Below are 13,682 nucleotides of genomic sequence, written 5' to 3' on the forward strand. Positions count from 1 at the left end.
ATTTCCAAAAGGTATAAAATAAAGCAATTAAAAATCATTAAAATTAGAAAACTTCAAAAGAAGAAACTAGGGCAGTAAATTCTTATAAAGATCATTAAAATTCTTATTACAGTATACAACGCAATAGATAGAAGAGTGACATATATATATGAGTGTTTTACATTTTGGTATTGGAAGACACATATTTTATCATTTAAAATTAATGAATATGTATCAATCATCTATCGGCTTTGTATATAAATAGGGACATACACTAAGACTACAAATTTTTTTCAAAAAAACACATATAAGAGTGTAAAGTAATCCAAAATTAAAGTTTAATTTGTTTTTTTTTCTTTTATTTGTCACAAGTAATCTTTTTCTATGTATGATAACAAGATATAAGAGATGTATTTACAGTAGAGACAAAGTTAAATAATTCTTTCATAAATCCAAATTCTTTTTAAAATAAATGATAATGAAAAAGAAAAGTGAAACAATTATCAAGAACAACAAATGAATATAAATAACAATTATTTTTATCCGACGCTTTTGGTTGCCAAAGATATACACACGAGTGATTCTGGAATGTTAAATTTTATTGTTTTTCCTTAAGAACATATTCCATGCTTTAGTTTGTCTAGAAAAATTTGTAAATATTAAATAAAACAGAATTCCTGGCGAAATGATATTCTTCAAGGTGATTAAATTATTAGCATTTTTGTTTATCAAAGTTATTGCTTAGAAATTTGATATGTATTTTAGGTAAAAATACAAATAATTATGAATACCTCTCTAGAAAATTATACAATTTTGCTTTCTTTTCAAAGCAATTTTCAATACTGACAAAGAAAAAAGAAAGAAAATCAAGAAAGAGCTTTTATCAAATCGGAAATCGGAGTCCTAAACGAGACTTTAAGAATTTCAACAAACATTCTTCAAATTTGACTTGAGAGAATGTCATGTAAAACTGAGCAACAGAGACTTTTGGATGTTCAACTCCCCCAATTGTCTCAAAACAGAAAACACACAGAAATAGAAACTGTGCAATAATCCAATATGCAAGTCCCTTTCAGATAAGTTTGTCCTGGAATGGAACTTTTATTACTGAGACCATTCAGAGTAGAACAGAATTTAGTACCCCGTTTGTATGGATAAAGGCAATCTAAACATACAACTTGGTGACTGAGGCAGGGCAAAAGGAAGTAAAAAGAAAGAAAAGGAACTACTTCTATTGTTGGTAATTGTGTCTAAGATCATTGCAATTGTGACTTTTAAATGCATCAGACAGATGAATATTTACTTGAATATATTAGCAGACAATTACTCTATGATGTCACCATTATGAAAGCTTTAATTAGACTTTATATCAATCAGTCATAGCAGTGTCAACAGGATATAATATGATACCTATACATATTATTGCGTATCATTCCCTTCGTTATTAGTGGGTATTATTATATATTTACAATAGATAATAAGAACAATATTCATCATACAGACTTCAGTTACCCCACCATGTAACAGTCACCTATTATTGACAGCAGATCATTCTCTTTCTATGATGCACGTGTTGATAATAGGTCAACTTATTCCATACATATTATGAACCCTGAATTACCTCGAGATTATTCCCCAGGAAGGAAAAATATGAAATTCAGAAGGCGAGAAAGGATTCAGCAATCAAGCTCGTTACCTCATTCGTAAGAACTGAGCGACTGTGGAAGAACTTTATATGGGTTAAGTATTCCTTTAGGGTCCAGCAACTTCTTGATGGAAGCCATCACTTGCACCTATCCAAGTGGAATAATTTAGACATTATTTTACAAAATAATCACACATCCTACAAAAAAGAAAAGGCACCAGGTTATATGCACTGTTGATGTTTCGCAACTCAAAGGATACACACCGTTTCATGTGATTTGCTGTAAAAGATTTCATTGGCCTTCATAAGTCCTAATCCATGCTCCGCGCTTATACTTCCACGGTGTTTAGATGTCCACTCATAGACATATGGTTCGATTTGTGCTAAAATCTGCAATCACACTGAAACTTTAAGACTGAAAGATACCGTCAAATATGCAAATAACTCCTTCAAGGATGATAAAAATTACCAAATCATCATATTGTGGAGCAGAAATGTTGAGATGCAAATTGCCATCTCCCAAATGCCCATATCCCACCACTTTTGCCTTCTGAGCTGATGAGAGAATATGAAATAAAAATGTAAGAAGTGGCGTACATAGGCTGAATAGAAAGCAAGGTTATATAAATGGACGCATGCTTGTGATACTAATAATTCTCTCATCATTTTCCAGAATAAATTTCTTTTCTTTTCTTTTCTTTTTTTCAATATGCACAAATGGCATAAACATTAAAAGTAGCAATATTCATTTGCAACATTAGCTACCAAAAAGAATCCCCTCTTTCCACAAGGCCTGTTGTTCAATGTACTTCTAGACTAGGGCTTGATAATTTCATTGAATTGTCAGATAACATATGCAGAAAGCACAAACAATTATTTACCGATGCATCTCTACTGTAAAGCAGGATGGTTCAGAATTTCGTTGGTAGGAAGACTTTATGATAGATTGCCTACCTAATCTCTCTCGCGTTTCCTCTACAAGATTGTACATATGTTCAACAGGTAATGACAGGTCATATTTATACACAGGCCCAGCCCTCATCAATGCCTCTGGTATACCCTGTGGCCAAAATAAGTGATTAATTAATATTAAAATTTGCAGTATCAGTTGAGTGATAAAGAACAGAATACAACAATACGTATTCCTATATATGCACATGTAAACTTATGGCACAATTTTGATGGTCAATACACTAGTCATCCTAATCCTTCTTTTTAAGTATTGGACACTGTTTTCCCACGTCAAGGCACCACAAATAAATTGATTGACAAGCTCATCAATGGTAAACAAGAATATTAGAATTAGAAGATTAAAAATTCATAGTAAGCTATAAGTAACACTAATCTAAATAATGGCTCAAGTGAAATACAGCATAGAATTTTGAGAAATGAGAAGCTAATTGAAGATCATGGGGTAAGATTTTTGGGCCTTAAACTACTATTTACCCACACAGAAAACAAAAGGCCTTTTCTTTTTTTCTTCCATAATCTATTTCACATTTTATAACCTTTTAAATAGAAAGATCCAAAAGAAGCATAGGTGGGTTCAGTTGCATAAAATGAAAGGCACAAAAAATAAATAAAGCACTCGTTCATGGATCAGAAGTGAAGGTAGAAACTCAATTTCAAGAAAAATATTTAAAAACACTACATAAAAGGAAATCCAATTAAACAAGAAATAGGAACCTCACGTATACGCCAAAAAGAGGATGCTTGGTTTATGTCTTGTGCAAGAACTCCATCAGAAATTAAACCAGATTCCATCGAATGAAGTAGAAATGCCTCAAGCTTCTCTCTGTAAACAATCACTTATAATTTTATATACGATACTATAAAAGTTAATAGAAGGCAATCAACAAAAGAAAAATTATATGTTGACCAGGTTAAAGAGTAAAACAAAGGATCCAATTTGGTATAATGCTTGGTGAAAGGTCAACAATAATGTCAGACAAAGTCAGCAACTGAAAAATTATGGAGGCTAACAACTTTGTTAATGGAAAATTATAATTTTTTCTAATCTGTTGCTCCAGGAATTGTTGGGCACAGGAGATCAACCAGGGATAGAGAAATCTTACAGTTCTGCATTGTCAAGTCAGACACATTCTTAGTTACTGCCAAAGTTAACTGGAAGAGGCTAGTATAACTACACTCTTATCACATACACAAATCAATTTTTTGAAAGAAGAGATTCAAAATCCATTTTGGACCATGCAAAGGGGACACGTAAGGGACTCAATCTCATACCAAATAACTAATTTTCTTATCATAATAACAGAATTCTGCAAGAACAAAAAGAACTCATATTCCAAGGAGTCATAGAATGACAAAAAGTCGAGAAATTTACTTGTCATAAGATTCATCGCTGCCTGTTGTCTCAATCAGAACATAGAAGTTGTGCATGGGAGGAAATGGATTCCGGACACCTTCTAAATGGTTTAGAACCTGCTAGATAAAGTACAATAAGCAGGACTCAAGAAAGAAGATCTCTTAATATGTTGGAGTTATAAAGATTAACATTTTTTTTTATCAGTTAGCCCATTAGGAAAAGAGAGAAGAAAGAAAAGTACCAAATTTTTAATAGGTACATCATGACCCACCCATGATAATGAGTGCCTTGGCAGATTACATTAAAATCATTGTCTGTTCATTCAAAATTGCGTTTCAAACTTCCAGTGCTTCATTATTCGACATTAATCACTATTAAGGTCGTCTCGTCAAAAGTTCAAACAGAGTCTTGAAAACATTGGTGTCTTAAAACCCACCTTTAAGCAAAAAAAAATCTTTTTTGTGCTTTCTCCCAAAACTGAAAAAACTGAAAGACTGCATCGCATGTCTTTACATATAATTAAGGAAAAAACATATACTTTCTTTAAAATAATCACAAAAGTACATAGATTTAATCATGATGCCATTATTCACAAAGTCGACACCATACCTAACTGACTCATAGCACCTAGTGTCCTAGTTGAACTCATATCGATACAATACAATATGGAAGCATGGTTGCCAGAATTATTTAAATAACAATCGTGCCTAAATGCATTGTAAAGCCAAGTAATTGACCAGGCTACCATCACTTCCCTAATCAATATGATTCCAAGCCCACTCTCCTCTCCACCGTGTCAACTCACATGCTCTCCCAATACTTCATGCGCTCAACCACCATCAATTTAGTTCCTTTAACTGATTAATGAAAGGTCCATAATCACTAGGGCCGAGTCATCCATGAGATGCCTCAAGCTCTTGAAAATGGCATGCCAATTACTTCATGCTGTGGAGGATAAGGAATGCCTTTAGCTTCCCTAACCCCATCTCACTCTCCTTCCTGCTATTAATCACTGCCAACTTACTTTTGTTAAATCCCTTCCAGCAACCCACGTGGGCAAGTCAGTTGTTGAATCTTCAAAATTGATTTTCAAACAGAAACTACTTTTCTTCTCAACATTTTCAAGCTTCTTCTTTTGTTAAGATAGAAATTCCATTTGGTTGTCATTTTCAGGCCTATTAAATTTACTGAGCAACTCTAACATTATGGCAGCAATATCTCAAGACAATAATAAAAAACAACCAATGATATCGCCAGAAAGAAATGGAAAGATTAAAGTTTAAAAAGTTGCATCCAACTAAAAAAAGAAACCCAATAGAATATGAAATTGCTCTCCAGCAGTGGCAATTCAGAACTTGTGGAGAAAGAAGATTAAATTAGAGAGAGAGATACACACAAACACACAGAGAGAGAGAGAGTGAGAGAGAGAACAGCAAGTTGTAGAGATTGTTACAAACTGTCAAAGAATTTGGAGTAAACCACAAAAGCAAAGAAAAATGACTCTTGAAGTCTTTTGATGTGATAGAAAAAGAGGAAAGTACAAAGATAGCTGAACACAATGAATAAAATCTGCATATATACCAACATATAAAATGCAAGAAAATAGTTAAGAGTCTTCTGTAAACCATTACATCATTTGGCAATCTGTGGCAACATCAAAAGTGTTGAGACTTATTAGCACATAAAATGGAAACATGTTCTTATTATCTCCTTCTGATATTTTAGATTTTACAGAATCATACAAAACACTATGGAATGCCTGGTTACTGTACTACTAAAATTTGAAAGTTGCTGACACTTGTTAGCACATATAATACAGAAACATTTTATTATCTCTTTGTAGCCTTTAGATATTGTTGAACCGTAGAGGCAGAGCTGCTGGAGGAAAATATTAAAAGAATAACCATGTTCCATATATATTGTGACATCTTCTTCATAATCATGACATCTTTGACCGTAAATGAAGTTTGATGAATTCAAAAGGGTAGCTCAATGATGTAAAAGAAAACAAAATGCGAAGGGTCTAGTAATGGTATTCACCATCTTCCATCAGAAGGCTATAAATTATGGCACCCAAATGTGCAAAACTGAACTAATACATATCCTTAGTAAACAATAGAATCACACTACTGAAGAGCAGTAGCCCTCTCAATACTTCTGCATTCACTGCAGGATATACTTGCTAATAGCAAATGAAAATAAATTAATAAAATAAATCTAGTAGAACCAACTTACCAAACCCATTGCCTCACTATCCAAAAATTCAAATGCAGATAGAATCTCTCCGAGTTTTCTCTTTGCTTCTAATAGAAGTTTCTGATAAAAAGAACAGAAAATATGGAAAGTGACAAGAATGTTCTTTTGACTGCGAAGAAGCAGATAAATGAAGAAAACAACAAGAAGCCACAAAGGCAAGTTTTCTGGTAGAACTTCCTATCCATCAAAATAAATTCTTTAATAGAAATTTTTATGAAAATAAAAAATCTAGTTAGATCTTGGTTGTGCCAGAGATTAAGCATGTAAGTTTTTTTGCCTATTCCACCAAGCAATTAAGCAAATTATATAGGTCCTCTAAAACTCTTAACTCAAGCTCCTAAATCCATGTATGTTTCATCCTGCTCTAAATCCAAATTCATAACCAACAAGTGAAATCTATGCCTCAGTTGATAAACCTGCACTATTTTTCATCTTTTATAATCAGAGTACTTCAGAATCTAACCTTCCTTTTTTTGGCAGTTAGACTTTTATTTCATTTTTCTATCAATTGTTAATGTAATTGATGTCTAAGGAAATTGATATTGGTACATAAAATACTTAAGCATGTAGTGAAAAGAATAACGTCAGTAGCTTTAATTGTTTGGTTCATTAAGGTATTAAATTTGCAATTTGGGAAAAAGCCAAACATAATTGTCACGTATAGAGTTTCAATTTCTATTTAAACAATAGAAACTGCTAAAATAAATTTCAAAAGTCCAACAGTCAGAAAAGAACATAGACTTTTCAACTAGGCAAATCCACAGCACCAAAACCATTTTCATTAGATGTCAAAAGTAAGACTAGAAGCGTGTCTTAATGTTTAAAATAAGTGAACTAGGGGAGAAGGATCCCTACAACTGATCCCAACTAGATTGGGATTAAAGCTTTATTCAATTGGTATATGTCTGTTAAAAAGTGAGAAAAGAAACATCTTTTAGGAACTTTAGTTATACTGCCCGAAATCATACCTGGCAACTGAGATAATCTTTGCATGCAAGAAAAGCTATATTCACTGAAGATAGCTTTGGGGGAGTAAGTATTGACAACTTAGTTATGATTCCCAAGGACCCTTCACTTCCTACAACAAAGCAGCATATATCTATGAATTCCAACATCCAATGAAAAATGACTAATAACTAGAATATAAACACAAACTTAGGCTTTTAGCACATGCCAATAAACAAGTGCTTCAAGTCATAACCCGTATTATCTTTTCGTAATGTGCCAAGCATGTCAAGCACATTGCCGTTTGCTAGAACAGCCTCAATACCTATAAAATAAGCACAAAACATATTTTAGAATAATCGGAATAATGAGATGCAATAGCGAAATAGTTGCACTTGATGTCAATTGTTTCCCAGATAGAAACAGAGCAACTATCAGTACATCAGCATCAGTAAATTAGTAATAACACCTTCAACACAAACACAATCATGCCTTTTGGCCTAATTACAGAATAAATAAGATCACATAAAAGTATGCAAACTTTTAAGATTGAAAAGGGTAGAAAATCTGAATTAACTATATACAAGCATAAGTCATGCTATGCCAACAAGTATATAAGAGAAAAAATGACAAATTTGGAGTATAATCCAATGTACTGATCCATATGTGCATCTGTTGCACGCTTGAGAATGTTACTCAAACATTTGAATTGGTTGGTAGAAAAACTAATAGCATAATCATGCTGCATGTCAAGATACATTTCCATATAACTAAGAACATGCAACATGTCCAAGAAGAAAACAGAGAGAGATAGAGAGTTTGTTTCGCTATATAAACATCAATAGATATCAATAATTCTCACCAAGTACAGTTCCATGTAGCGAACCATAACGGACTAGGCGCAAACCACCAGCATTAGTTGAAACATTTCCACCAATTTGGCAGCTTCCTTTTGCACCTAAGTCCAGTGGCATAATAAATCTGAATGGAAGCAGATTTTACTTGAATAAAACATCAATAAAAATGTCAAAGTTCCATTTGATATGGTTTCAACTAAAAGGTCTAGACAATATGAACATCAGATATAATTAAGAACCAAACCACAACAAAAGGACTCACTTCCACAACACTAACATCAATCAACATACATTTTGCAAGAGTAGTAATTCCCATGCATGGTTTAATAGCGGTAAACTTGGAAGCCTACCATTATTGACGAAAAAGCAATTTCTTAAGATACACTAAGGGTCTGAAGAAAGTCAAACATTATTCAGTTCCAAAATTACGTGTTTACGCAAATATAAACAACATTCTCAACATAAAAGTTATTAACAGGTGTTGCTCATCTGAGAGAAGGGACAATATCAGTGGCTTCCAAGGCACTATAATTGTGTTTTTGTAGGGAAATCATCAACTGAACTTCAAACATGTTGTACTATCTTGTTTTTCTAGTCCTCTTCAACATGTTGCAGGTCAAGAGAAGAAAACAAAGCTTTAGGACAATTACCCTTTGTTATCCAGGAAAGTTATCAGATTTTCCAATATGCATCCGGCTTCACAAACCAATATACCACTAACCTGAAAAGTAGCATAAGCTAACCACTTTAGGATGCACAGTTTAGATTATCCAAAGTTGCAATTTATTAATATGTTTGTTTTCTTTAAAGCACTAATAAATGCAAATTTACAACATCTACCATATGTAATTTTATAAATAGCTAAGAATTGAGTATGGGTTAGTGACATGGCTCAAGATCAATCTATGGAACACTTAGGGATGAGCAAAATTCTGAGAACACCGAACCGAACCAATTCAGTTCAATTCACTTTGTTTTTTCTATTAATTCCTTTTATTTTCTTAAAAACCAAAATTCACTCAGTTAGGTCTTAAGTTAAAAAAATTCAGTTTAACTAAATTAACCGAACTAACCAAGTTTTCTTATTTTTAATAAAATTACTTTAATATACTATAAAAATAAAAAATTTTAAGTAGATTTTATGTAACTTAATTTATTTAGTTCAGTTTTTCCAGTTTCCCTCTTATACAGGATGTTCCGGTTATTCTTCTATAAATTCGATTTAGTTGTTCAGTTTATTTGATTTAGTCTTTGGATCAGTTCATAGTTATAAAATTTTCAGTTTAGTTGGTAGGCCAGGTTTGGGTCAGTCCAGATTATGAGCTGAACTGACCAAGTGCTTACTCCTAGGGACACACAGGCAGATTTTACTTGGTGGGCTTAAGATGAGGCGAAAGACTCCTTTTCTTTTCACCTTTTCTAATAGACATAACCAATTCCTTTGTTTAGAACAAGACAGAACACTAAATGCCTCCAGATTGAGCTATGTGGAATACCCCAATCATTATGGAGTCAACCTAGAAACACCCACCTACATATTTTCTCTCTTAAAACCGCACCTTATCCCTCTATAATCTCTAGGATCACAACTCAAGAGCTTCCTTCTGTCATTCCATAGCTGTTCACCTTCAGCAATGCCTCATCAATATCATTATGAATACACTCATCAAGACACCTATTTTCCCCACTACCTCACTCATTCTTCCTGCCATGCGTCTCTAATGTGTCCCTCTCTTAGAGAAGGCATCTAGCCGTAGCTTTAACCTTCTACCATCACTAACACTTTACACGCAAATACCTACCGCTACACATAGCAATGTTTTACTATAGTTAAAACTGAAATGTGAATATTAAAATATTGGAACACGTTATTAGAAAAGGAATTAGAAATTGTGAGATAGAGGTCAAATACAACTCAAGTATTACACAACAGAAAAATAAACGTGAGTTCTGCATCTAATATCAGTTACATATTTATATAGAGACTCAGAAAAGCTAAAACCAATAAACATAAAGGGAGAAGATCCTACCTCGTCAAAAGCTACAATGTTATTCATTGAGCTCAAATTGATAATCACCTGTAACAGATCATGAGTTAGCTACGCAATCATGAGATCAAAATATGTTTCTATTGCTGATTATGAATTCAAATGATCTCACATGCATATATAACATACGCTTGTGATCATATTCAAGGGTCTTGGTAGTGGTGGGGAAACATGCAATATTTAGATTAAATAGGCAGTGTACTGTCTCATCTCATGCCAACTGAACTTGAGCAGGCTCATCATTTTCCAGAACCCAGTATGCATTTCAATATGTGTGCATGTATGCATGCATGCTTTTGTCTATGTAGATCCATATGCATGTTCATAGTATTCCATATTACTGTAATACAACTACTTTGGATGCAGACATGCAGTGGCATGTTTGTCCACAGGCACGGCCCAAGTCCCATTCATGATCCTAGTCCATCTCGGAGAGAAGGCATCTTTATAATTATTATTTCTTCTTTAGTAATGCAGAACTTCAATACAATCAAAAAATAAATAAATAAATAAAAACAAACAAACACAATATATGTATAGACTATCTGTGTAGGATCTAAAACATATTTGGTTCTGGACATTTAAACTTTTTTTGGAAAGAAGCACCTAGAGCTCTACATCAACTGTTTAAATTCGAACATATGAACTGTTTCATTTTTCTGATGTACCACAAAAATATGTATAGACTATATTTGCCAAGAAAATGAGGTATCTAAAAACTGTTATCTAGTTAATGATGAAATTCAGTTAAGCTATTAAGAAAGAGGAAAAGTGAACTATGCAGCTAAAACTGAACCGGAATTTAAGTTTAAACTGGGTTTACTAAAAATCTTGTGTTAATATTCCATGACCATGATTGAACCTTGATAACCTTGAGTAATTTGCAAAAGTTTTAGAGCTTATTGAAATAATCAACTCCTCATTGTCAAAACAATATGTATGCATACAAGCAAGCATCAATCAACCAAGAAAGACGTACAACCAATTGATTGTTAACACCTAAATGATCCACTTCTGCATTCTAACCTGCCAAAAGTAGACTTGCCCAGATAAGTGACTAGAAATACATTCTCTTAACACAGAAAATATTCAGGATTCTGTAGCCTTCCTTTCCTTTCATCTAGCACCCATTCCTCATCCCAGATACCCAGAAGTTTTAACTGCAATTCATTAGGATTAACCAAGTTTGTTTTCCTTGTTTTCCTTGCACTTTTCTAAAATAAATCTAGCAACACCTAAGTTACATTGTTCATTTGCAGCACCAATCAGCATGGGATGTAATTAATAATGACATAGAATGTAAAACAAAAGTTATGATGATAATGACATCACCTCATCGAAAACTGGAACACTTCCACCAACCAGACCAGTATTTCCACCTTGGGGAACAACAGCCAAGCGCCTGGAATTGCAATATTTAAGAATCTGCGAAACCTGAATACAAAAGTATAATTTTGCACCATATTAGAGTGGCAAACGTATTAGATAAAATTAACATAACAAACAAAAATTCCCCTCCATATATTTGATAAAATTAATAAGCACTTCCAATAGAAAAAGGGGGAAAAAAGTACTTAAGATGAACGAGCACTGTGAGTCAAACTCGAAGATACCCTAGTTTCGTAATACATAATTATAGATCCCAATTTTCCATGTAATAACTATAGGTCCCAGTTTTCCATGTAATTAAAAAAAAAAAAAAGATCATGATGATCAAAGGAAGCAAATTACGTAGTTGATGATAAATTGATAATCCAGTTGTAGTCACTCTAGCTTTCAAGAATACTAAGATGCAGCATAGCATATTATTAAAATAAAATAAAATCATACTCATATTTGACTTGCATCAATAGTAAAAACTGAAAATAATAGGAAATGGAAAAAGTGAACCTCCTGAGTAGTCGTAGGTAGGAGAAGAAGCTTGCTGGAACCTTTGTACTTATGCATCCAATCGGTATTCGCCGACTCCAATCTATCTTCATCTTCAATTACATTTTTCTCTCCCAATATCCCCTTAAAATAAGCTATATCATCACAATTCAATGTCGCAAATGACGGATTTCTCTGAATAAATTTTGTAGCTGCCGTGCCAAAACCTCTATACTGAAAACCAATGCTTCTTTCCACAAAAGGCCAGAGAGCACATGTCTGCAATTCTTGCTTCTGATATTGACGTTCTCCGTTAATGCCTGTTTCCAGAAAACAAAAACATCAGTTTCAATCTCTGAATATTGTTCAGGCAGTCTGAACTTTTAAAAACAAAAAATCAGTTCGATTGAATTCTATTTAGTCATTTAAGAGTTCAACTCTTTCGACTGAAAAAATAAATTAAAAAGAAACTTTTAAAGAAATGAAATCATTCCACGAGTAGCATGATATTACGAGAAATTCAACGCAATTGAATTGAGCTCTCCCAAATAATCCATTCCAAACAAAACACATTGATGACAGACTGACAGTGAAATTAACTACGAAATCGAGTCAAAATTATTAAGAAAAGAAAAAACGGAAATTATGAGTAATTGATGGTTGCCTGAAGTGGAGAGGAGAGTGGAATGACGGCGAAAGAACCGTTGCCGGAAAATGCGATGGATTACTCTGCACTTCTCCATAATCTTGACCAACATGCATAGCGTGTCCCAATTTGCTATGCAAGTTCATTTATTCACATCTGTGCATGTGCAATTATTGTTGGCAAAGCCCATAATTTTTGCCCCTCAAAATTGAGCCCTCCAAGAGAAATCATATATTATTTAGCACCCCAACTAATCGAATTAGTGCTATTACACCCTTACTTAACAACAACTAGTGTTTCCACATTTTGGATATGAAAGTATTTTATTTTTGTAGAGATACAAGCAATAAATTCTCCTTACGTAAAAAAAAAAAACATAAAAGAAATAGTTCAAAAGCAATAAAGAAATATAAATAATCTATTCAAAATAGTTAATTTACTTTTAACTATTATAATATGTAGTCATAAATCAATTGAACTACAAGTGATATATTCAATAATTAGTTTGATAAAAATTTAATATAGTCTATCTATCAAGTTTTAAATAAAAAATAAATAAATAAATCGACTCATTAAACTTACGTGCTACTCGTGTCAGAGAATTATGATTAACACTACTTATGAAAAAATAAAATTAATCTAGTGAGTAACATAGTTTATATATGAAGAAGTTTTGTACTTTTCCTTACTCCCTTAAATGTGGTTTGATCTAATGCACAATGCCACACAAGCAAAGATATGTATTAAAAAGTAGTCTATTTATGGAAGTTGAGATGTTTAAGAGCTTCAAGTGAAAGTTCAAAGGGGTTATTGCTATTGCTATTATAATTTCAGGTAAGTGATTTGGCCGTTATTCAAATATTCATCCAAGAAAAACATAATTCAAATAATTAAAACTTTGTATGAAAATTAGTAATTTATTCTACAGAACAGTTTTTATTAGTTCAATTGTATACTATAATTCATAAAACATTTATGAAAAATAATTTTTAAAATTTCATTGTTTGTCATATTTTATTTATAAAACTTCAATAACATTTCAAATACTTTTTAGTAAAATTTATATTTGAATATCACATATTAAATAAATATAAAAATTATTTTAAAATAT

At 32.6% G+C, this 13,682-nt stretch overlaps 1 protein-coding gene across 1 annotated transcript; it reads right to left on the minus strand.

Moving 5' to 3' along the window:
- Positions 1 to 1,321: 1,321 nt before the first annotated feature.
- On the minus strand, positions 1,322 to 12,738 carry LOC8279120 (D-2-hydroxyglutarate dehydrogenase, mitochondrial). Its single transcript, XM_015720780.3, has 15 exons — positions 12,590 to 12,738; positions 11,947 to 12,245; positions 11,389 to 11,490; positions 10,039 to 10,086; positions 8,659 to 8,729; positions 8,014 to 8,132; positions 7,381 to 7,476; positions 7,175 to 7,284; positions 6,186 to 6,266; positions 3,969 to 4,066; positions 3,311 to 3,419; positions 2,579 to 2,684; positions 2,094 to 2,179; positions 1,889 to 2,014; positions 1,322 to 1,772 (listed from the first exon to the last, which is right to left on the minus strand). The coding sequence occupies exons 1-15, from the start codon at positions 12,681 to 12,683 to the stop codon at positions 1,677 to 1,679; spliced, it is 1,641 nt and encodes a 546-aa protein (XP_015576266.1). The 5' UTR covers positions 12,684 to 12,738; the 3' UTR covers positions 1,322 to 1,676.
- Positions 12,739 to 13,682: the final 944 nt, after the last annotated feature.

The sequence above is a fragment of the Ricinus communis genome, chromosome 5, assembly GCF_019578655.1.
Source record: "Ricinus communis isolate WT05 ecotype wild-type chromosome 5, ASM1957865v1, whole genome shotgun sequence".
In the NCBI taxonomy this organism is placed as follows: domain Eukaryota; kingdom Viridiplantae; phylum Streptophyta; class Magnoliopsida; order Malpighiales; family Euphorbiaceae; genus Ricinus; species Ricinus communis.

What these genes read in the sequence shown, in the direction of transcription:
- LOC8279120 (XM_015720780.3), bottom strand. Translation starts at nt 12,683, where the DNA reads ATGTTGGTCAAGATTATGGAGAAGTGCAGAGTAATCCATCGCATTTTC. An exon ending in CACTCTCCTCTCCACTTCAG is followed by an intron (nt 12,246 to 12,589) that starts GCAACCATCAAT and finishes TTCTGGAAACAG; the next exon opens with GCATTAACGGAGAACGTCAA. An exon ending in GTGTTCCAGTTTTCGATGAG is followed by an intron (nt 10,087 to 11,388) that starts GTGATGTCATTA and finishes GATCTGTTACAG; the next exon opens with GTGATTATCAATTTGAGCTC.